At 40.9% G+C, this 22,467-nt stretch overlaps 1 protein-coding gene across 5 annotated transcripts in view; it reads left to right on the top strand.

The window, feature by feature from the left end:
* XPO1 (exportin 1) overlaps nt 1–22,467 on the top strand; it is a 34,020-nt gene extending 11,553 nt beyond the window's left edge. For 4 of the 5 annotated variants that reach the window (XM_039716922.1, XM_039716923.1, XM_039716924.1 and 1 more), the window contains 22 exons: nt 351–423; nt 7,598–7,659; nt 7,737–7,781; nt 7,866–8,047; nt 8,516–8,564; nt 8,657–8,776; nt 8,881–9,009; nt 9,585–9,743; nt 11,428–11,625; nt 12,272–12,410; nt 13,692–13,873; nt 14,670–14,826; nt 14,930–15,093; nt 15,697–15,831; nt 16,699–16,882; nt 18,001–18,107; nt 18,463–18,657; nt 19,078–19,246; nt 20,002–20,136; nt 20,231–20,390; nt 20,469–20,565; nt 21,417–21,563. In XM_039716922.1, the coding sequence (XP_039572856.1) occupies nt 351–423; nt 7,598–7,659; nt 7,737–7,781; nt 7,866–8,047; nt 8,516–8,564; nt 8,657–8,776; nt 8,881–9,009; nt 9,585–9,743; nt 11,428–11,625; nt 12,272–12,410; nt 13,692–13,873; nt 14,670–14,826; nt 14,930–15,093; nt 15,697–15,831; nt 16,699–16,882; nt 18,001–18,107; nt 18,463–18,657; nt 19,078–19,246; nt 20,002–20,136; nt 20,231–20,390; nt 20,469–20,565; nt 21,417–21,563 (2,988 nt within the window). Of the gene's footprint in view, nt 1–350; nt 424–7,597; nt 7,660–7,736; nt 7,782–7,865; nt 8,048–8,515; nt 8,565–8,656; nt 8,777–8,880; nt 9,010–9,584; nt 9,744–11,427; nt 11,626–12,271; nt 12,411–13,691; nt 13,874–14,669; nt 14,827–14,929; nt 15,094–15,696; nt 15,832–16,698; nt 16,883–18,000; nt 18,108–18,462; nt 18,658–19,077; nt 19,247–20,001; nt 20,137–20,230; nt 20,391–20,468; nt 20,566–21,416 lie in introns of all 5 variants that reach the window. The other variant, XM_039716927.1, reaches the window with a different exon arrangement.

The following is a 22,467-nucleotide window of genomic DNA, read 5'->3' as shown; positions in this document are numbered from 1 at the left end:
GTGTTAATACTCAAACTTAGGAGCAGTCATTTGTGATACAAATTCATATCTGGCTGCTACTTTTCCAGATAGCCAAAATTGTCTGCCAGAGGGCTTTTCATTATTGTTTTTCCCCCCTCCTGGTGTGAGCATGATCAAACAGCAGGACTTAGTATAGCCAAGAATAAAACAAGCAAATACCATGCATGAAACCTCAGTAAATGGGTGAATAGACATATATTTAATAAAATTGTTAGTTTAAGAATCTTGAAGTCTTAGATGTTAAGTGTGAATGTCTGATTGAATGAGAGTCCTGCAAGTTAGTTAGTCCTACAGTAATGTACTCACATTTTGCTCTTCTCCAATTTCAGTATTATGGACTGCAAATCTTGGAAAATGTGATAAAAACAAGATGGAAGATTCTTCCAAGGAACCAGTGTGAAGGTAGGGGGGGATTTTTGTCTTTTCCTCAGAACTTTGTGTATTAACTGAGATTTAGACTGTCAGTCTCTTAAGTAACATTATGTCATGTGTTATGGTATCTTGAATGATGAAACCACATCTTTCACTTCTCTGATAGTGATCTCAGTGGGTTGGTGAGCAGCTGAAACTCTCTAAATTTGTGGAAAAGGTGTCACTGATAGTTCTGAAACATCTGAGCTGAGCCCCTGGCATTGAGGTAGAGGTTTTCATTCCCTGTGCTTGGCACGGGAGGTTTTGATTTCTTCCCCCTCTCAAAGCTGTGCATACAGGCCCCAAGGAGACTCTGTGGCCCACTTGTTACCTTGTGTAGGTTTGTGTTATTATTTTGAAATTGTCAGCAGTTACAATGATTTCAAAATGGAAACACTAAATAAATGCACTGTCTTACCTGTGGATGGTGTCTCATTCTGTAGGCAGGGAGGTGCTGTGCAGTGGGGTTTCATGAAGTGTATAAGCAGGGAGATTGCTGTCATTGGTGCAGTGTAGGGTGAGCCCCAGTCTCCCATCAGTGCAAGGAAGCTGGAAGGCTGTAAATCAGTTCTGTGTTTGGTTTTTGGGTTTTCCCTTTCCCTGTAGCTTGCAGTGTTGCTGACTTTCAGACATTGGCTGCAGTAGGTGGAGGTACCCCCGTGGCTGCAGGGTTGGTGCTGTCAAGTCATCACAACTTGGACTTCAAAACATTAAGTGCAACCACTTCAAATTCTTGACATTAAATGGTGTCACTCTCCTATACTTTTTACTAAAAGCTGGTCTTGGAGCTAATTAAAAGTTCCAGATTTCTGTGTTCTGCTGAGAGCTTTTATTAACCATGTTTTAAATTTTTACGGCCAGTTCTTAGGTTCTGAAACGATATTAATTAAAACAGAATTTGAAATGTTGATGAAAACTGCACAGAGAGGGACTTTTACACTTTTGTGCTTATTCTTCTTCTCAACTTTCCCCCTTCCCTTCCAACCATAGGCTGGCAAAGGGTAGCTGTCTTTGAAAGTAAAACTGAAAGTGAAGTTTCCATTCTTTCTGCTGTTGGAGGTTTCTAGGAACAGCTTCAGCTAAGGCTCAGACACAGCTCTGCCCTTTTGAGAAACTAAAAGAGCACCTTAGCTGAAGTTAACTGTTCTTTGTGCTTTTAATTACTGCAGCATCTCAGCTCAGTCATATTTTGTTACATCCCTGACTATGAGCACTTAGTTTCAGCACTTTGAAGTTGTTCTCCTGCAGTTTTTGGCTGTGGGAGCAGAGCAGGAGGAAAAGGAGCTTAGGAGGATTGCCCACTGCTGGAGGGAGGTGTAGAACAGATGTCACAGGGATGGACCTAATGTGATAGTTTGGAACTGAGCAGGTGACAAATACAGGATGTAATTCAGGAATTCAGAGTCTTAAAATTCATGCTCTTAATGCATAGGAGAGCTGAGAAACAGTGGTGATGGGATGAGGTTGCTGCTGGCTGTGCTTTGGGTCATTTTATCTCTAACAGTGACAGTGCTGTTGGAGTGGTTCCTGCCACCTAAGAAGATGCAGTAACTCCATATGTTACAAGGCAAAATAAAGTTACTGTCTGTAGTTGTGTAATCATATTGAGGTATCCTATTCTTACTTTTTCTGACTTACATAGTTATGAAAACTCTGGAGGAAATGAAAAAATCCTTTATAACAACAAAAGTTTGTTGTTTGTTCAGCTTTGAAAACGTTTTCCCTTTGACAGAGGCAAACTAAAATTGTGAAATTGACTTTTATCCTGTTCTAGGGAAACTAGGTTAGTGCTTTTACTTGTGTGGTAGAAGAGGAACCAAATGTATTTTCTGTACCATGGCAGTTTATCCAGCTCGGCCTCAGTGGTGTGGGAGGCAGAAGCTGTTTCATCTCTAATCCAGTTTGATCTGGTCTGTGGTAGTTGTTTTTTAATTTTTTTTTATTTGGCTGATGATACTGGCTGGTACAAAAGAGCTGCTCCAGAGCTCATTCAGGTGGCTTGATTACCTGGGAGATAGCACTGCTGGTTAAATTGAGGTTTCCTTGACTCCAGCCATTCTTTGGCTGACAGGATTTTCCTGTTTGAAGTGGAACTGGTGGAATGTGTGTGCAGGAAACTGAAACTCAGTGCACAATGGAATGCTTGGTGACAAAGCAAATCGTGCAGCTTTCAAATCAGTTTTACCTTGATATCATAATTTATAAAACATGTCTTCTGCATGTCTGCTGGGTCTGTGTAGTAAATACAGCTGACAAATCTCACTGTTGGTGAAGAGGAAATTAAATGCATTTATGAGAGAGCCACTGTTCCCCCTTTGTAGCAACAGAAGTGCTTAAGAGTTACAGTCAAGAGCAGATCTGAATTAAATGGTCAGTGAATAAAAAAAGCTTTTGAAATGACTTCCCTGAAACTTGTAGGTGGAAATAAAGCAATGTTGCTAATTACAGAGAATGAACTGGAACTTTTTTTACAGTTTTTTTTTTAACAAGTTGTACATCAGAATGACTTGCTGGTCTGTGAGGTTAGCCAGAGGTTTGTTACTGTTTCTGTGTGCTGGGGGGTTTTAACTTCCAGCCTTGAATTTCAAATGCAAGGAGGAAAATGTTTTCCTCAGCTGTCTTCTTAAGACTTGAAGCTGTTCTGAAGTTTTTCTTTTGTTTTAAAATGGCTTTTGGGTTTGAGCTTTTCTGGCCCTGCTGGCTTTTTAAGTTTTATAAAATAGTTTTCTGTTCCTCAGGTGGTGTTTTTTGTGAGCACTTTTGAAAAGTTCATTTTTCTCTTTCCATAATTCTGAAACAAGAATCAGGCAAAACAATCAATTTACAATTTTAAAATAGTGATGTGATTTTTCTTTATTTTTGGTTTGCTTTTGGAGTTAGCAGAGGGAACTGGTTGGCTCTGTAGACAAAAGTGGAGTTTATGAGGCACAGAAGGGGTAAAATTCAGTTGAATCAGATGCCTGGCCTGTGTGTTCAGCCTTGAGACATGTTTGGTCATAGCCCCCAGCAGTGGTTAGCCTTGTCTGGGTGATTTATTTAGTCCTGGGAGGGTGCTTGGAATGGCTCTTCCACGTACACAAATGATGTCATGTGGTTTTCATTGAAGCCTGCCTGGGGTGGGTGATGGATTCCAGAACATCCCAGGCACTGCTGAACCTGGCTGCTGGCCAGGGTGTTGTGCCATCACTCTCAAGTTGAGTTCTCAGTTTATTGAGGTGTGCTACTAAATTGCTTTAAACTCCGATATCCTTTAGAGTTGATTGTTTAATAACACTCAGAGAGGATGGCATTTGATTAAAGTGCTGTGGTCTCAAAAGGATTTTCTCTGGCAGTGTGAAAACCTGCCTGGAAAAGAAAGGCTTTTTGCTCTTCAGTGCAGTGATATGTTTCATTAATCCTGCACTGTGAAATGAAATACTGTTCCCCTGGACAGAGCGAGCTTGTCTGGAGTGTTTGGAGCTGGAATGGACAAAGCACTTCTTCATTATGAAACACAAATTGCTTGTGCAACTTTTCTCGTCCTGAAATGAAAAAGTGTTCAGAGGTGCCGTTCAGTGTTTTCCTGGAAGGTCCTGGAGTTGAGTGTAAAGCTTTTGGTGCAGTGGAAGCTGCAGTAGAGGAGGTTTTTCTGTGCAGTGATCAGATATTTTAATGGACATTCCTGGCCTGCTTCATGAGGAAGATGTTTCTGTGGTTCTCTGTAAGGAAGAGGGGATGAGCTACATGGCACTTCTGTGTGTGTGTGAAGAGAAACTCTGTGCCTTTTCTGTTAAAAAGCAAACAGATTGTGGATTGATTCAGTTCACCACTAAGGGGTAAAGGTGATTGTGGGACTGTATGGGAGAGCATTGTTTCTCAACACTAAAAATAAGATGGTATTTAGACTACATTTTGGGACTAAACAATTCAGTGTAAGTGTGTATGCATACAAACATCCCCAGAGGGGACAGCTCAGCTATAGCATTTGAAATTCTAATTTTGATTGCAGAATAATGTTAATTTGCTGAGTTACATTGCCCACCTGATTCATTTGTGCCTATTATTCTTTAATACAAGCAGAGACTTTATTAATCGTAGTAAATTAGAGTGAGCTTGCATCTGCAGCACCAGCTAGAATAATTTTTGTTACTGTTGTTAATGCCTGTGCTGTGATTGCACAGAAGGCTGTGCTTGTGTGCCTTGAGGACAGAGGGTTTGTTGCAGGTGTGTGTTTGCTGGCTGTGTCCATGGTTATTTACCTGCTGTACTGGGCTGTGACAGGAGCTCTGCTCAGGGTCCAGAGAGTGCAGGAGAGGTCATGGCTTCCTAGAGCACTTCCAAAGGTTAAACTGGAGGAGATTTCCTCAAGTTCAGGCTGCAGAAATTACTCACGTTGGATAACGTGACGCTCCTCGCTGTCCCAGTTCCACTGGAAGCTTGCATGGCTTGGGTCACTTGGGAAAACAACTTTCCCTCCAGGAAGGGTTTCAGTTTTACTGCCTGTTTGCCTCTGTGTCGAGGAGCAGCTTTCACAGAAGGATGACAGTATCTAATGGATATCCAGGAATGTTCTACAAGGCCTCGAGTTCATGCCCTTGCTCTAGCATCCCTTTTATGGGGCTTTGTACAAAAGCACTTCTCAGGCTTGGCTTTCTAGAAAATTCCAGCAGAGGGGCTGGTCCAGGCCTGGAGCAGGGTCTGCTCCCTTTGGTGTCCTGATGTCAGTGCAGTTGCAAGGTCAGATAATCTTTGCAGAACATTTTGTGTGTCCTGGCTGTTGTGGTTGGTGTGGCTTTTGTTTTGCTTTATTGGAAGGTCTGTTTTCCTGCACTGGCTTGGCAGTTGTGGTGTTGGCCTCTTCAAGACTTGTTCAGCTGCTTCTGTGATGGAAGGAGACCTGCTAGGCAGGGGCTGTGGGGTTTGTGCATGTGCTGTGCTTTCCTTTCTAGCACAACACTTCCTTTGAGGTTCCCCAAACACAGTGCTTTTAGCTTATCCCATGGATTGCTGCCCCTGAACAATTTCTTGGATATGTTCTGCTGAAAAATGGTAAGGAGCCTTAGGGTTGATTTTTGTCAGAATATAAATTTGACATATATTTGTTCTGCTCAAAATTATCTTTCCTATGGAATGATAAATAAATGAGCTATTAAATATGGAGCAGAAACCATAGCACTTGAAGTTGAAAAAGTCTAAAATGACATCTGTGCCAAAAGGAGCATTAGAGAATTGGATAGCTGCTGCTTTTAGGGGATTAAGAATATGACTTTGTTCACTGGATGGATGATCTCAGGAGCCAGCAGCGTGAATGTGTGAAGGGAGAAAACTTTCTAGGCTGTCTTTTGAGCTGTGGTCACCATTTTTATTTTTATTTAAATTTTTTAAATAGAGAACCTGTGAAGCAGAGCAGCTGTTCTCCTCTGCTGGTCTCAAGGCCACATGAATGGCAGCACAATATTTGAGTTAGTGAGCAGCACAATGCCATTGATGCAGCAAGATGGAAAATGCCATGGATTTGCAGTTGGAACTCCAAATGCAATATTAACTTTAAAATTCCTTTTTGAAATGCAAAGAGTTGCAACAGTAGGCTTCCCTTAGTGGTTTGGCAGATGGTTATAACAGTTTAGGTTCTGGCACTGCAAACCTATTTCCATTCTGTTGGGGGGGGTTTCATATCTCATTTGTGAATTACTGTAATGCTTCAGCAGAGAGTGTGTTTTAGGTTTAAAACATCAGGCCTGTGATGCTTTTTGGTAACTTTTACCCAGTGCCTGACAGTGGTACTTTAGTAATGAGCATTCTCCTGGAGCAGTGGGGATTGATCCCAGCTGATGATGATGATGAATAGTTCCACTTGCAATTTGAACTTCCAGTAGAACAGCTCCTGTCTAGTGTGTATCTAATGGCTCAAAGTCTGGATCTAGTTTTTCCAGATTTCACGAGGATGCAGTTAATAAATTGTCCCTTCTAATCTTGCTTAAGACTGAAATGAAAAAAAAAACCTACTAAATTTGGTCAAGTCTTAGACAAGCTTTGAAACTTAGAACAGAGGATGTGGATTATGTCTTCAAAAGAAGACATTCTTCTCCTGAAAGTGACAACTTCTGAAGTCTTCAACATATGCATGTTGTCTGTGTGAGTCAGCTGACTTGTCTTGAAGAAATTATTGAAACAAGACTTTTGGGTTCATGAATTTGAATAGCAAAGCATCCAGCAATTCTGAAACTTCCTTACAACAAGAAAACACTTGCCTGCTTTGAAGCATGGTGTCAGAGCTGAGCTCTGGAATGTTCACCTGGGTTGTGACTCCAGGCCCTCTGTGCCTGCCTTTTCCTGGGATTTGGGTGGTTTTGTACAGAGTGGATATTGTCACTTGGAAAGTCATGGTGCTCATGGATTTGGGAATTAGGAGTGAGCTGAGGGTTAACTGGCAAGAGAAAACTTTGGGGCATTGGGGTTTTAGGGTGGAGCTGAAAACTCTAAAATAATTTAAAAAACATTAGTAGAAGAAACAGAACAAAATGAACAATGTGTGTCCCTGATTGTCTGATTGCCAATGTAAAGTTAAAAATGAAAAAGCAATAAAGCAGAATTTACTGAGTTTGTGGACTCACAGCATCCAGATGTGCTATAAAAGCCCAGTGGTTCACACTCAAATTGTGCTGTATTAGTGAATGAAGGTTTGAGTTCTGTTCTTGTAAGATTTCACAGGAGGAGCTTTGCTAAGCTCTGACTTTAAAATGCTGTGCATAGGAATTCCTGTTTTTAAAATGGATCACCTAAGTAGACTGGAGCAGCTCTGAACTTCTGTGTGCAGTGCAGGTGATGTGTCAAAGCCTTCTGTGCCCTTCAGCAAACCTGGCTTTAAAACTGGAGTCACACTTAGGAAGTGTGACTTTGATCTGGTACAAATTACTGCAAGGACACCCTGATCCTTAGTCTTTTGCTTCATTGAAATAGTTTTGGTGTAAAGCCATCTTGTACATGTAAAACATCCCCTGTCAGGGTTGATAAAGGTGCATTTTTCCCATGTAGCACACAAGAAGGTTGCTCACTGACTCAGGCTTACCTGGCCTGTTAGAGGTGTTTCTGGTTTAAAAGCATGAAGAATCTGAATTCAGAAATACTTGTTGCTACATCTGCGAGATCTGGCATAGCTGAAAATAAATCCCTTCCTCTTCTGCAGGTATTAAAAAATACGTTGTTGGCCTAATTATCAAGACCTCATCTGACCCAACGTGTGTAGAAGTAAGTGAGGAATCCTCAGGGGAGGATGAGGGAGGGGAGCGTTATGCAAAACCTGACTCCTCTCTTCTCTTTTCCAGAAAGAGAAAGTGTATATTGGCAAACTGAATATGATTCTTGTTCAGGTAAGCCAGACTCATGACACTTTAAAGCCTGTAGTGGGGTGTGTGCCTTTGCTGTGTGTCTCACGGGGGCTGCTGCCTTGGCAGATCCTGAAGCAGGAGTGGCCGAAGCACTGGCCCACGTTCATCAGCGACATCGTGGGGGCCAGCAGGACCAGTGAGAGCCTCTGCCAGAACAACATGGTCATCCTGAAGCTGCTCAGTGAGGAAGTGTTTGATTTCTCCAGTGGCCAGATTACTCAAGTAAAAGCTAAGCATTTGAAAGACAGGCAAGTATATCTGTTTAAAATCTTCATGAGCAGAGTAGACTTTGTGCTTGCTGCTTGTTGCTCTCACTTGGAGCCTTTGTGTGAACACATACAGCTGTGTAATTCCATTTCTGAGCCCAAGAGGGTTACTGATTTTTCTTTGAAGCACTACTCCTAGGGGATCCCCAGTTTCATTTTGTACACACAGGGATTTGTACCTTGCTGCAGGTAGCATCTGTTGACTGATGGTTCTTACGTTTTTAACACAGCATTCAGCATTGATTGATTGTATTTCCTTCTTTCCTTAGAATTTGCAGGCACAGGCTTCAAGCTACCTCAAATATGTATTATGACCATGAAAATGGGGATAAGCCAGGTGGCTTTAGAATGCCTCCATGGGTGTAGGTCTTAAGGACCTGTCCTGTGGGCACAGATATTTTGATTTATGAATTGTAGAAATGCTTAGTTTTCAATTATTTTATTTTACAGCATGTGCAATGAATTCTCTCAGATATTTCAACTGTGTCAGTTTGTGATGGTAAGTCACATGTCTTTAATGATGTTTTCAAAATTCTCTCCTTTGTCCCTGAGAGTGTCACAATGCCATAAACTCTACATTGTCATTTACAGGAGAACTCCCAAAACGCTCCCTTAGTCCATGCAACTTTGGAAACTTTGCTACGATTTCTGAACTGGATTCCTCTGGGATATATATTTGAGACCAAGTTAATCAGCACACTAATATACAAGGTATTCCTGCAAAAAAATGATAGCTTTTAAATCTAAATACAAGCTGCAGAAAAGCTGTACAACACTTCTGTAATGCTCTTTATTTTTTTTCCTTCCCTCAACAGTTCTTAAATGTTCCCATGTTTCGAAATGTCTCTTTGAAGTGCCTCACAGAGATTGCAGGTGTCAGTGTAAGCCAGTATGAAGAACAGTTTGTAACACTTTTTACACTGACCATGATGCAGTTAAAACAGGTAAATGTTTATCAGAAATCTGCTGTTGAATTTCGTGTCACAAAATCCATTTCTGTAGAAAGTTGACAGGTTTATGTTCATTATAGAGCTCTTGATGGGAAAAGTATTGTTCTTTGGTGGTATTTGTGGCTTGATCAGAAGATGCCAAGTGTGTTTTTGTGAGCTTGATTGCAGCTGTATTTCTGCTCTATTGATTTGATTAATTTGAGAGATATTTTGAGCCCTTGGACTGTCTCATGGGGAAATGTGAACTATGTGTCTCAAGACCTAAACTGACCTAACTTCTGCAAGATTCTTTTTAATTTTTGGCACAGATAGAAGCATTTCTCACTAAAAGCCATACATCAAATTTATATCATTTGATGATTCCCCTCTGAGCAGTTCAGATTCAGGTACCTGAGTCCCTTCCTCAGTGTATTTATATCATAAGTGGATGGGTGAAGGGGGTTTTTGTAACAGTCTTTTCCTCTCTTGGCAATGTTGGTCCATCTTGAAGGTTCTTTATAAAAAACAAAGGGCAACATATTTGTTGTTGTGTATAAAAAGAGAAATTCTTGATGCTTTCTTTTTGTTAGATGCTTCCTTTAAATACCAATATCCGACTTGCATACTCCAATGGAAAAGATGATGAGCAGAACTTCATTCAGAATCTCAGTTTGTTCCTCTGCACGTTCCTCAAGGAGCATGGCCTACTTATAGAAAAAAGGTTAAATCTGAGGGAAACACTAATGGAGGTAAGGAGCTTGGTTTATCTGCTTTAGAAATGTAGCAGGTGTGTTCTCCTGCTCAAAGGATGGGTATTAATGGAATTTCTAGATCACAGTAATTAAAGTTGGTAAGAGAAAAAAAAAGCTCACAAATACAAACCCCCTCAAAAGGTTTGTTTCCTAGTATGCTTCCATGACATTCTGTTTTCAGTCATCCTTTACCAGTGCAATGTCTGAAAACTTAACTCTCTCACCCTGTTCTTACTTGCTCCTGCGTGGAAGTGTCAAATAGTGCTTCAAAGTAAATGAATATATTGTTGTTCCATGGGTTTACATGTTCTGTTTAACTCTCACATGAAGAAGCTGCATTGCTATGACTTCATCAGTCTGTGTCTTCACTGAGCACCCAGAGCTGCTCTCTAGGATCCAGCACATGCTCTAGGCCAGTTCCTCCATCCTGATGCAGCTTCTTGCCTAGTTTGCCTTTTTTTTTTTTTTTTCCATTTCCCAACTGGAAAGCTTTAAGTAGTCTTCAGGGATGAGACTTTCTGTACAATAAAAAACTTGTGCCAGTGGCAGAGCCCTACCACAGCTCAAGGCTCAAGTTTCTGCTTACACTGAGGCTGTACTGGGAAGACCTGTGTAAAAAGACATTTACAAAAGTGGATTCTGAAGACTTTCAGGCTTGAAATGTTTAACAAAGTTCTTATGCCTGCCTAAAATGGTTGCAAATAAAACTTCTGTAAGCTCTGGTGTAATAGAACCTAAGTACAGGTTTACTTTAAAAAGCTGTGTGTCATTCTAACCTGTTAATTCCTGCACTTTGGATGCAGCAGCTGAAATCATTCCATGGATTCACTGGATCTCTGTGGACTAGCAGAGTAATCTACATCATTATTTTGAATGATATTACCAAGAGAAATTGATGTGTAAAGACTAATGTATGGCTGTCCTGAGTCCCTCTTGACACTGTAGGTGGAGATGCTGTATCAGGTCTTTACCTTTCAAAGTGCTTAATGTTGAAGTGTTTAAGCTATGAAAATACCTTCAGATTTTATAATTTCATTGTTTGTTCACTAATGGGCAATTGCTTTGATATCTTTCACCAGGGACTGCATAATAAGCTTAGGCAAAAAGGGTTTGTCTGTGAAGTTTAAATTTCTCTGGTTGGTATCTGAGCTTGTCAGAATTGCATCAGTGGCTTTCCCTGCTCAGCCTGCTCTGGCTGTTCTGTCAGGAAAGAAGTTGAAAATGTTCTGGTAGATGAAGACTTCTCTGAAAGCAAAGGAGCAGTATTCCAGGGTCAAAGGATCCAGAACAAAGTAGCAGCAATAGTCCAGAGAATAGCAATCACTGACACCAGCTGGTGAGGCTTTTCTGAGGTTCTGAAAATGCCTTGCAGAAGCTCCAGAGGCTGTGGGTTTGATAATTTACAAACAGGCTGGTTTGGTGATGGCATTTCTAAGATGTCTTTAGGCTATTTCAGATTTAAAAACAACACAGACTTTGGAAATAACAGTAAGTGACAGGAGTTGTTCTGCCAGTCCCAACTCTGACCTGTAAGTAATGTCATTGCAATGTTAATGCCTCTTGTTCCAAACTCTCAGATTCATTTGGCATTTTGTCAGGATTTGGATAACTGAACTTGAAGCCATGTGGTTTGATCTGCAGATATACTCACTCATTGGGTGTTCAAACCACTCTTTTCCAGGCTCTTCATTACATGTTGTTGGTATCAGAAGTTGAAGAAACTGAAATCTTCAAGATCTGTCTGGAATATTGGAACCATTTAGCTGCTGAGCTCTACAGGGAAAGCCCGTTCTCCACGTCGGCTTCGCCGCTGCTTTCGGGGAGCCAACACTTCGATGTTCCTCCAAGGAGACAGCTGTATTTGCCTGTGTTGTCCAAGGTAATCCCTGCTCAAGGGAAGGCTCCCTGCAGATTCAGATCCTGTGTGTGAGTTAGAGATTTCACTTCGTGTAAGGCGTGACATAAGAAAATTCACCTTAGTGTTACCGATAGTTGATTCAACTCTAGCTACAGAATCAATGTGAAAATACTTTGACACCAGGATATAATAATTAATGTCATATTTCAGCCTTTTAGTTAAAGAGTCAATGATGACATCAGTATATAATAAGATAATTAATGTGATTTCAGCTTTTTTTTAACATAAATCTGTATTAAGCAGTTTCTGTAAACAAAAAGGCTGGGGTGTTAGAGTTGGAAGAAAACATGTGTTTGGGAAAAGTGGTCTTTAAAAGACCGCTAATATGACATAAGCATTTTGAACTTACTATTGTAGCATAAATACTACATAGGTTGGGGTTTCTTAAAGTACTCTGCTTGTTGATTGGCGGGAGAGAAGTCAACAGGATCTATCTTCAATAGAAGAAGCTGACATTTGTTAGCTGATCCTTGTTAGCTGACATTTCTGTTTAGGTGGATGTAACCTGTGCGTGGCTGAGGCTGCCTGGGCAGAGTGCTCTGGACACCCTTGTGCAGCTGGGAGGGTGTTGGTGGCTGCAGTTTGATGGAGTTCTGACTTCCCCCAGGTTCGGTTGCTCATGGTCAGCCGCATGGCCAAGCCTGAGGAAGTCCTGGTTGTGGAGAATGATCAAGGGGAGGTAGTCCGGGAATTCATGAAGGACACGGATTCCATAAACTTGTATAAAAACATGAGAGAAACGTTGGGTAAGTGAACTGGCTGCAGTTGGTGTGCTGTGGGTTTGTGCAGCTGCATCATGTTATCTGAGCATCTGAGGTATTGTGTGGGTGAAATGGTTATCAGCAAGGAGTGCTACACAGGCTGGAAAGGGAGGAGGCACTGGCTGCTCTGAAGTTTCCTGCTTGAGGCTTGTAGTGTTTATAACCTGATGGAGTAGTAATACACTTCTTAATTTTTGTCCTTAGGTATTGCAGTGATAATGAGTTTTTTGAGGCAGGAAACAACATTGAGAGTCCACATCATAACTTGAGGGAGCAAAGGGAGTAGAGCTGTCAGATACTCAGGACATTGTTCAATATTAAATTTATTTTCTCAAATGCAGATGGGAACACTGAGTGTTGAGCATAAGGTTGATGCACTAGGAATGTGTGTGTTGGAAAGCTTGTGAGATGCAAAGTGAATCTGGGTGTAGTGGGTATTTTTATTCTCACCTGTCTGCTGGGGATGTAGCTATAGCCAGTGTTAAATTGTTTTAATACATTTGTGTGTGAAATGTGAAAACCATTTTTGTTTCATGGAACAATAATGTATATCCTGAGCCTAAGTTGTTTTGCCAGATACAAGAGTATTTCTATGAAAATGCAGGTCAGGTTTGTATTGCTTATGTTGTGTTACCTGTAAGATTCACTGGGAGAAGGAAAAAAAAAAATGGGAGGAGAATGTGGTGGAAGCTGTATTCTGTGGTACAGTAAAAATCTATTTCTGAACCTGGCCATAAATTGCTCTTGACTTGCTGGGATTTAGAGTTTTATATTGGAGGCACTAATCCTATTAGGGGCTGATGCAAGTGACTGAGTTGTGATACCTGAATCTTCCACCTAGACCTGTTCAGGAGCACAGCTCCACTTTAATCATGGCTTATTGCAACCAGCAGTAAAAACAGAGCTGAAGAAAATGTGTGGGCTTACACACTGTATAATGTCCCCCATAGGCAGCCAATCCCATATTCCCTACAGCCCATCAGTACAGATGCCTTTTGATAAAAATTTGCCTTGGTACCACGTGGGACATGCCTTGATTTAGACTTTTCACATCACCTGCATGTGATGTTTTGCTTAGAACTTAAATTCTCAATGAAATTTATTGTCCATTTTTAAAATAATTTGAATTTCTGCCTCGTGCTGTCATAGCTTCAGGAAGGAGACAGGACACTTTCACCTGAGAGCTTCAGTGGGTTTTTGTGTAAGTGCTTCTGGAGTTGAGCTCCAGGCTGCTGCTTTAGAGGGTTCCACGTTGATGTCTTTCAGTTTATCTCACACATCTGGACTATGCAGACACGGAAAGAATTATGACTGAAAAGCTTCACAATCAGGTGAATGGAACAGAGTGGTCCTGGAAGAACCTGAACACGCTGTGCTGGGCCATCGGCTCCATCAGCGGCGCCATGCACGAGGAGGATGAGAAGAGGTTCCTGGTCACAGTGATTAAGGTATGTGGGGCACAGCTGACTGCAGGTTGTGCTGGGGAAACCAAGCTTGCAGAAATACTGCTCTGGGATCTTAGGAAGCTCCCTGGTGGAGAAGAACAAATGAGTGGGAAGTCTTCCATCCTGAGTTTAGGGGTGATGGATAAGTTAGTGATGAACAATGCATTGATCCAAGTGGTCTTTTCATCAGATAAAATTTAATTTATGATGAAACGTGTTCCTTGGGGATGCACAAGAGATGGAAAGGGATTGCTTATGAAATACAGCAGAGTGCAAAGTAGCCCATGACTGTAACTAGCCTAACACCTTGCTCTTTTGCTGTATCTGTGTAGTCATTGATCAAACTCAAAGCTTGGATAATGTGGATAATGTTTTTATGAGAGTAACAGACTTTAAAAACTCATACAAAGATGCTTACAGAATATTTCGTTTTCAGTCATACAGAAGATGTAGTTTAATTTCTATTTGATGTGGAGTCTGTATTTTTATCTGTCAGCTACTCAGCCAGTATTGAGTACTGTGAGGCTTGTTGAACTCCCCCTGCAGGATTCCTTAGTTATAATTTAAAATGGACTTCCTTAGTTTCAAACACAGTGATCAGGGTTTGGATAAAACTTAAATGGTTGCATCGCCCCGATCTTAATGCACTCGTTTGGGTTTTTATTTCTTCATTTGCATTTTGAGCTGTATTGTGGGCAACCACCTTTAATATAGCTGCTTATAGGATGTTATGCTTGTAATGCTTTTGATGGAACTAGACAAACTTGAGGAGGAAACTTAAGAGTCTGTTGTGTTTTAGGATCTCCTGGGACTCTGCGAACAAAAGCGAGGAAAGGACAATAAAGCCATTATTGCATCAAATATAATGTATATAGTAGGTCAATACCCACGCTTTTTGAGAGCTCACTGGAAATTTTTGAAGACAGTAGTCAACAAGCTGTTTGAATTTATGCATGGTAATTATCTGCTTTTTAAAATTTGCTGTTTTAATTATTTTAAGAAATGCCTGTACATGGAGAGGAAAAAATACAAATCAATAACTGCCTGAATTTCGTTTAGAAACCCACGATGGTGTCCAGGACATGGCTTGTGATACCTTCATAAAAATAGCACAAAAATGCCGCCGACACTTTGTCCAGGTTCAGGTGGGAGAGGTCATGCCATTTATTGATGAAATCCTGAACAACATTAACACAATCATCTGTGACCTTCAGCCACAACAGGTGGGTTCCGTTGGAGTTGTGGGTAATTCCTGAAGATTAATGCACATTTCCTTCCTGTTGAAATGTAGGGGTGTTTTGTAAGGGTTGAATTATATTCTTTAGTTTTTATTAGGAATAGTGTCAGGGTATGAACACCATGATCAAGATGCATTGCTGAGATGTCTTAATGTTTGGAAGGAGAATTAAAGTGCATTTAGTTGGAATTCTGATTTCTGGAATGTCTTCAAGAAGTCACTGCGTGTAATTTGGTGATTGTGCTTTGGGAAAGAGCAATATCTTACTATAACAGTATATTCTTGCAGCTCTTGTATTTGGGAAGGAGAGAGAGAGGAGCAATCCAAAAAGGGCAAATGCAAAATCCAGTGCTTTCCAAAAAAGGAAGGGGAAATCTGTCTGGGAAGGGCATGGCTCATGAAATGAGAGCAGTGTGCACCTGCACCAATGTAGTGAAAGAAACTTCAGGCAGAGTGGATCTGACACCTGGAAAAACATACTCCCAGGATTGTTGGGAGCCAGTGCACACAGTTCAAACGTGTCTGGTAGAACTGAGTTTTTCCTTGGTGCTTTTTAACCTTGGTGCTTGTGTGTGGCTGTTCCCCTCAGGTGCACACATTTTATGAAGCAGTTGGATACATGATCGGGGCACAGACAGACCAGAGTGTGCAGGAGCATCTGATAGAAAAGTACATGTTGCTGCCCAACCAGGTGTGGGACAGCATCATTCAGCAGGCAACAAAGGTGAGCTCTTCCATTTTAGTGTCTCCTGTGTTCAGGTCAAAAGCCCTGCTAAACGTTTGCCCTCTCCTGGTTGTATTTTTCACATTAAGGGCACAGAGTTGGGCTGGACTTCATTATATGGTGGCTGAGACAGAGATTGGTGTGGCAATGAAGGTGTTGTTTTGAGAGGAGACTTAAATGACAAAATAAATGCCTATTTAAATCTGATTTAAAGTACAATCTGTCACTGTACAGAATTATTTCAGTAGTTTTTTCTAATGCCTCACTTTCACTTGGCTTTTGGGTAAAAGAAAAGTTAAAATGCTAAAAATGCTGTTCACTGTTTTTCCTTTCTGCTCTCACTAGTCTCTTAAAGTACATATTTTCTTACTTTATCTTCTATTTCTTTCAGTCTTCTGAAAATACTTTTATCTCTACACATTAAAAAACAACAGTCTTGCACTTCACAAGAGACAATCCATTTGCAGTTAATCTAATTAAGGGCCTGAACCTTAAGCAAGCTTGAATTACTCTTCCTACCCTGACTTCTCCCAAGAACATACTGCATTTCCATTGGACCCCTTCTATCTGTTTTCAACTTCTTGATCTCCTTAGTTTTCCATTTTTCTCTAACTAGAGTAATGCACTGCACCAAAATAATTCTGCAGAAAAGCAGAATGAAATGAAGTTTTATCCTGACTCTGTTGGAGGTAGTGGCAAACGCCATGAAATAAACTGCAGGATCTCTGTAAAAAGTCCATAAATTGGAGTGATCTGTTCTTTAAGGCAGTGTATAAAATCAGTTGTTTAAATTTAGGCTTTTATATTGAAAGCCAAAGGGTGGTTGTATTCACTAATGAAGATGAACTCTTTATTTTTTTTTCACAGAACGTTGACATTCTAAAGGATCCTGAAACAGTGAAGCAGCTTGGTAGCATTCTGAAAACCAATGTACGAGCATGTAAAGCAGTTGGCCACCCCTTTGTGATTCAGCTTGGAAGAATTTATTTAGATATGCTGAATGTGTACAAGTGCCTAAGTGAAAATATTTCTGCAGCTATTCAGGCTAATGGTAAGAAATGGAATGTTCTTCCTGAAAATGGGGTTTAGCAGTGTCTGCCCTTGGGTTCCAGAGTACATCCCACTTGGGTTAATTTTACTGTTTGGGAGAGTGGAGAAGGACTGGAAGTGCCCACTTAAATCTTTGCTTGTTAACAGATGTTGTATTCAAATAAAGAACTCCCAGCTTTAGAGGGAGGAAGAAACATCTGTAAGTGATGAAGTTTAGGAGAATGCAGAACACCAGGGATGCTCCCTCAGAACTGAGATGCAGTGTAGCCTTTGTTCCTTTACCTTGCTCTGGTTTTGAGTGTTCAAGGACTGTCTGTAAAGAGGATCTCGTTCATTGCTTCAGAAAATGTCAGCAGGCTTTTGGGATGAGAGTGTGCAGCTACAAGGCTGTCTTGCAGGAATGTAATGAGTGAAGATGCCTGAAAGTCGTGGTAAACCAGGCTTGCAATCACAGAAGGAATTCTCAATTACCTCCCTTATTTTTACCAGCTAACTTAGGGCCTGTGGCATCTCAGCAGAATGTGCTTCTGTAGTCATTACAGGATGAAATGAGTCACTTGCTGAATTCTGTGCTGTGCCCAGTTTTCTGGCCAGTGCACAAGATGTACCTGGAAACTGGGATGTTAAATGCAGCTTGGTAACTGCACAGCTGGTTTACCTTGAATGGCTTCTCGGAATTCCGAGTAGAACTGGCACAGAAATCAATAACTTTTCATTCAGCTGATCTAATGGCCAGAATTCATCATTGCCAGGCACACTGAAGTTGGGGAAGCAGTTGCTGGGGGCTGAGGGCCTGGTGAGCTCCTAGAGCAGCAACTGCTCTGATTGCAGTTGACTCCCAAGAATGTTTTTACAACTGGCAAAGATTAAAAGCAAAGGAAGTCTTTAATAGTCCTTGTCATTCAGATATAACAGTCAAGTATTTGCTGTTAATATCAAGTCAATTTGGTGGGGTTTTTATTTGATGTATTGGGTTTTTTTGGTGTTTTTTTTTCCTAGGTTGTTTGTTTTTATTTCTGGGGGGTTTGTTTTGGTTTTTTTTGTTTGCTTGTTTGATTTGAGTTTTTTTGGCGTTTTTTGGCACCTCACACAATTAACTGAAGCTTTAAAATTTTCCAGGTGAAATGGTAACAAAGCAGCCCTTGATTAGAAGTATGAGGACTGTAAAAAGGGAAACTTTAAAATTAATTTCTGGCTGGGTGAGCAGGTCCAATGATCCGCAGATGGTAAGTGGATGGATTTTGTACAAATAACTCCTAAGGCAGAATTGGGAAGAGCTCTGGTTTGTGTTCAGTTGTTGGTCACAGGAAATTGCTTCAGGAGGTGTGTAAAATATAAAGGAGGAAGTGGAATTAAAGGAGGTAAGCCTGAGCAATGCTTGAGATACTTCAGTTAATTTTAGCTGAGAGTAATCTTAAAGGGAAACAAGGAGATTTAAGATGGAGACAGAGGATGGGAACTTCAGCTTCCCCAGGAAAAGTATCACCTGTAACTGAAGGAGCAACTAACTTGGCTGCTAACTGTGCTGGAGACTCTGCCCGGTAGCTGCTGTGCTATAACCTGGCTTACTCTTCCAACCAGGTAGCTGAAAACTTTGTTCCTCCGTTGTTGGATGCAGTTCTCATCGACTACCAGCGGAACGTGCCGGCCGCTCGCGAGCCCGAGGTGCTCAGTACCATGGCCATCATTGTCAACAAGCTGGGGGGACACATCACTGCTGAAATACCTCAGATCTTCGATGCTGTTTTTGAGTGCACGTTAAACATGATCAACAAGGTATTCACGTTTGAAACACGAGAGCAGACATCTCCCTGTAATCACTGCATCGTGTGGGATCTTGGGATTTAGGGGTTTTTTCCAGTCGTGGTTTGTGGCACTTGACAAAATTTCTGCTCAGATGAGTGTACTTGTTTTATGGTTGAGCTGTCTAGTTAGATATCTTAAATTGCTTTATATTTCGCTTGATTTAAGCCATTAGTCATTTTTCTCGGGCCTTGGAGTGCTGCACTGCAGCAGGCAGAAGTCAAATGTCAGTGTTGGACAAACTGCTAAAATTGATAAATATTTAAAGTGTAAGAAACCATCAGTCCAGTATTTCCTCACTAAGTGTACAGTACATAGTGCCTTGCTCTGTTTAATGGAAGATGCTATGATGGAACTTAAGGAGATTTGGCTTTTCTCCCCTTTCCCTTCTAGGACTTTGAAGAATATCCTGAACATAGAACAAACTTCTTCTTGCTACTTCAGGCTGTAAATTCTCACTGCTTCCCAGCCTTCCTGGCCATTCCACCTGCACAGTTCAAACTTGTCCTGGATTCTATTATTTGGGCTTTCAAACACACAATGAGAAATGTTGCAGATACAGGTAAATGGAAGTGTTTAATATAGATCAGAAGTTTTCTGATAGAATGCTGTTCTTTTTCTTCTTTTTCTTTAATCAAGCTTAACATATTGTTCACATGTTTCTGCATTTGCACAGGGATAGAATTCCTCTGTCTCAGCTCCAAGGTGTCAGCCATGGATGGGCTGAGATGTTTGGTTGTTGATTCATTCCTGTAGCTGGCAGAGAGCACTGTTACAGTTTCTTCTTGCTTTCTTTGCCACCTGAGCATTGGCACTCTTCTGAAATGGCTGAACAGATGCAGCATCTTAAAATGATGCCACAAAAAATTGTGGAACCAGTGATTCTTTTGGCCATTTGGGGATGGGGAGAAGGTGAAATTCAACTGAAAAACATCCTAAGTAATTAAAGTTTCCATTTAAATCGAAACATTAAGACATCTTTCCTTGTTCAAATAGCCAACACTTGTCTGGGTAGAGGGTTTTGCTCATCAAATGGTGTGATTGGCTCTTTATGATAATGAGATGATAATGAGATGATGAGATTATAATGATATTATGATGAGATGATAATGAATGTGAAGGGGTGTGCCATGTCTGGGAGGCAGAGCCCTCTGGTGCCAGCCTGGGCAGTGCCTCACAAAGCCATCACGTGTGCCATGCTGTGCATCCTGCTGCCCATCAGGATTCCTTGGGCTATTCCTGTTGTTTTGGAAAGGCCAGCATCTGCCACTGCTGGAATTCTGTTCCCTTGGTCACTTTCTGAATGCCTGTTTGCAGGACTGCAGATCCTTTACACCCTGCTGCAGAACGTAGCGCAGGAGGAGACGGCTGCCCAGAGCTTCTACCAGACCTATTTCTGTGACATCCTGCAGCACATCTTCTCCGTGGTCACAGACACCTCGCACACTGCAGGTGAGCACGGGGCTGTGGCTGGGGCAGGTGCTGCCCAGCAGCCCCTGAGCACCACAAAAAAGCACCCATCCTGTGCTGAGATCTGCCTTTGCAGGTTTGACAATGCATGCGTCAATCCTGGCCTACATGTTCAACTTGGTAGAAGAGGGAAAGATAAGTACTCCTTTGAACCCTGGAAATCCAGTGAACAACCAAATGTTTATTCAGGAGTATGTGGCTAATCTCCTCAAATCTGCATTTCCTCACCTGCAAGAGTAAGTCTGCCATGATTCATTCCTGTTGCTCAGTGGGTTTTTGCTTTTTGCAATTCTAACTGATGTGTTTGCTCTCAGTGCCCAGGTCAAGCTGTTCGTAACGGGACTCTTCAGTTTAAACCAGGATATTCCTGCCTTCAAGGAGCACCTAAGGGATTTCCTGGTCCAAATCAAGGTGTGTTGGGCATGCTTTTCTGAAGAAATTAAAAATAATTTTCAGCAGGATAGGGTTGGAAAGCTTTTGGACAGTGTGGAGTCAGTGCTTGTTTGAGAAATAGAAGTTATTTTGCATCTTTTTAAAATGCAGTGAGAACTCTGGCCAATGGCTTGTGACTGGGTCGTGTTCATGATTTCACTGGGATTTCAGTTCACAAATTGGGTTTGAACATCATTGCTTGTGTTCTACATTGTGCACACAATCCTTGTGTCTTAGGACAACTGCAAAACTAAATCTGGTGGGAAATAGGTGTGAAATTGAAAACAAATTGAAGTTGAAACAACTGCAGAACTAATCTAATGGGAAATAGGGGTGTTTTAAACCAGATTTTTTTCATTCTGCTTGGAATTGGGACCAGTTTTGAAATTCACTACACTAATGCTATGCCTTTATTTTTTTTCTAAGGATGTTAGAATGATAAGATTGTAGGAAATAGTTTGTTAATTTGTTTTGAGACTGCAATTGTCAGGTATTTCAGAATTGTAATGATTCTGCTTTAATGGTGATAGACTCCAGATGCTGGGCTCTGCATCCCATTCTGTAACACACGGTGAACATCTTTAAATTTTGCTTTATATTAGTTGTGACCTTAGGGACAGAAAAGCACGCAAGTCACCTGTCAGGGAACAGGAAGGGAACATGTTTCCTGTGTAATTTTGGAAGCTATTACTCTGCCTGAAGCTATTACACTTGACAATAAACTGATGTTCTTGACAGGAAGGGAACATGTTTCCTGTGTAATTTTGGAAGCTATTACTCTGCCTGAAGCACTTGACAATAAACTGATGTTCTTATGTGAATTACCCCAGGAATTTGCAGGTGAAGACACATCAGACTTATTCTTGGAGGAGAGAGAAACAGCCCTTCGGCAGGCTCAAGAGGAGAAGCATAAACTTCAGATGTCTGTACCTGGCATCCTTAATCCACATGAGATTCCCGAGGAGATGTGCGATTAAAACAAAAATAAAACAAGTTTTGCAGTTTTCTTTCTGTACAGCTACTTTGTTGTGATAGAAGAAAACAGCACTTGGATATTTGTTGACCAAAATGATGCCAATTTGTAAATTAAAATGTCACCTAGTGGCCCTTTTTCTTATGTGTTTTTTGTATAAGAAATTTTCTGTGAAATATCCTTCCATTGTTTAAGCTTTTGTTTGGTCATCTTTATTTAGATTTGCATGAAGTTGAAAATTAAGGCATTTTCAAAGTAATTACTTCATGCCCATTTTGTGGCTAAGGGGAAAATAGGCAAAGCGTAACTTGTAAAAGACTATATTGCAAAATAATACAATTTCCTGTAAGAGTATCGATTTTTAATTCGGAGTCATTTTCTTTCTAGTCTGTCCTGCAGTCTAGGAGAAAAAGTAAAGAGTAAAGCAGACTGAATTAATTGTTAAGCAGAGGATCCTAGTGCTGCGTTTGTTCTGATCAGTTAGCAGCTTTCTGGACTGAGTGGTAAGGCTATAGGCTACGTGTATTTGCAAGTTGTATGGCAAGTTTGCAGCAAGATCATGTGCATATCATCCCATTGTAAAGCAACTTCTAAAGAGTATGGGAACACAGTACAGTTAGTTATTTTTACACAGTTCTTTTGTTTTTGTGTGTGTGCTGTCGCTTTGTCGACAACAGCTTTTTGTTTTCCTCAATGAGGAGTGTTGCTCATTTGTGAGCCTTCATTAACTCGAAGTGAAATGGTTAAAATATTTATCCTGTTAGAATAGGCTGCATCTTTTTAACAACTCATAAAATAAAAAAAAAAAAACTGGCTTTTGAGATGACTTATACTAATTTACATTGTTTACCATGCTGTAGTGCTTAAAGAACACTACTTAAGAGCAAAATAAACTTGGTTTACATTTA

The sequence above is a fragment of the Passer montanus genome, unplaced genomic scaffold (assembly GCF_014805655.1).
Source record: "Passer montanus isolate IOZ18808 unplaced genomic scaffold, ASM1480565v1 scaffold37, whole genome shotgun sequence".
NCBI lineage: Eukaryota > Metazoa > Chordata > Aves > Passeriformes > Passeridae > Passer > Passer montanus.
Note: the sequence above shows the minus strand (reverse complement) of the source record. Positions and strands in the feature narration are given on the sequence as shown.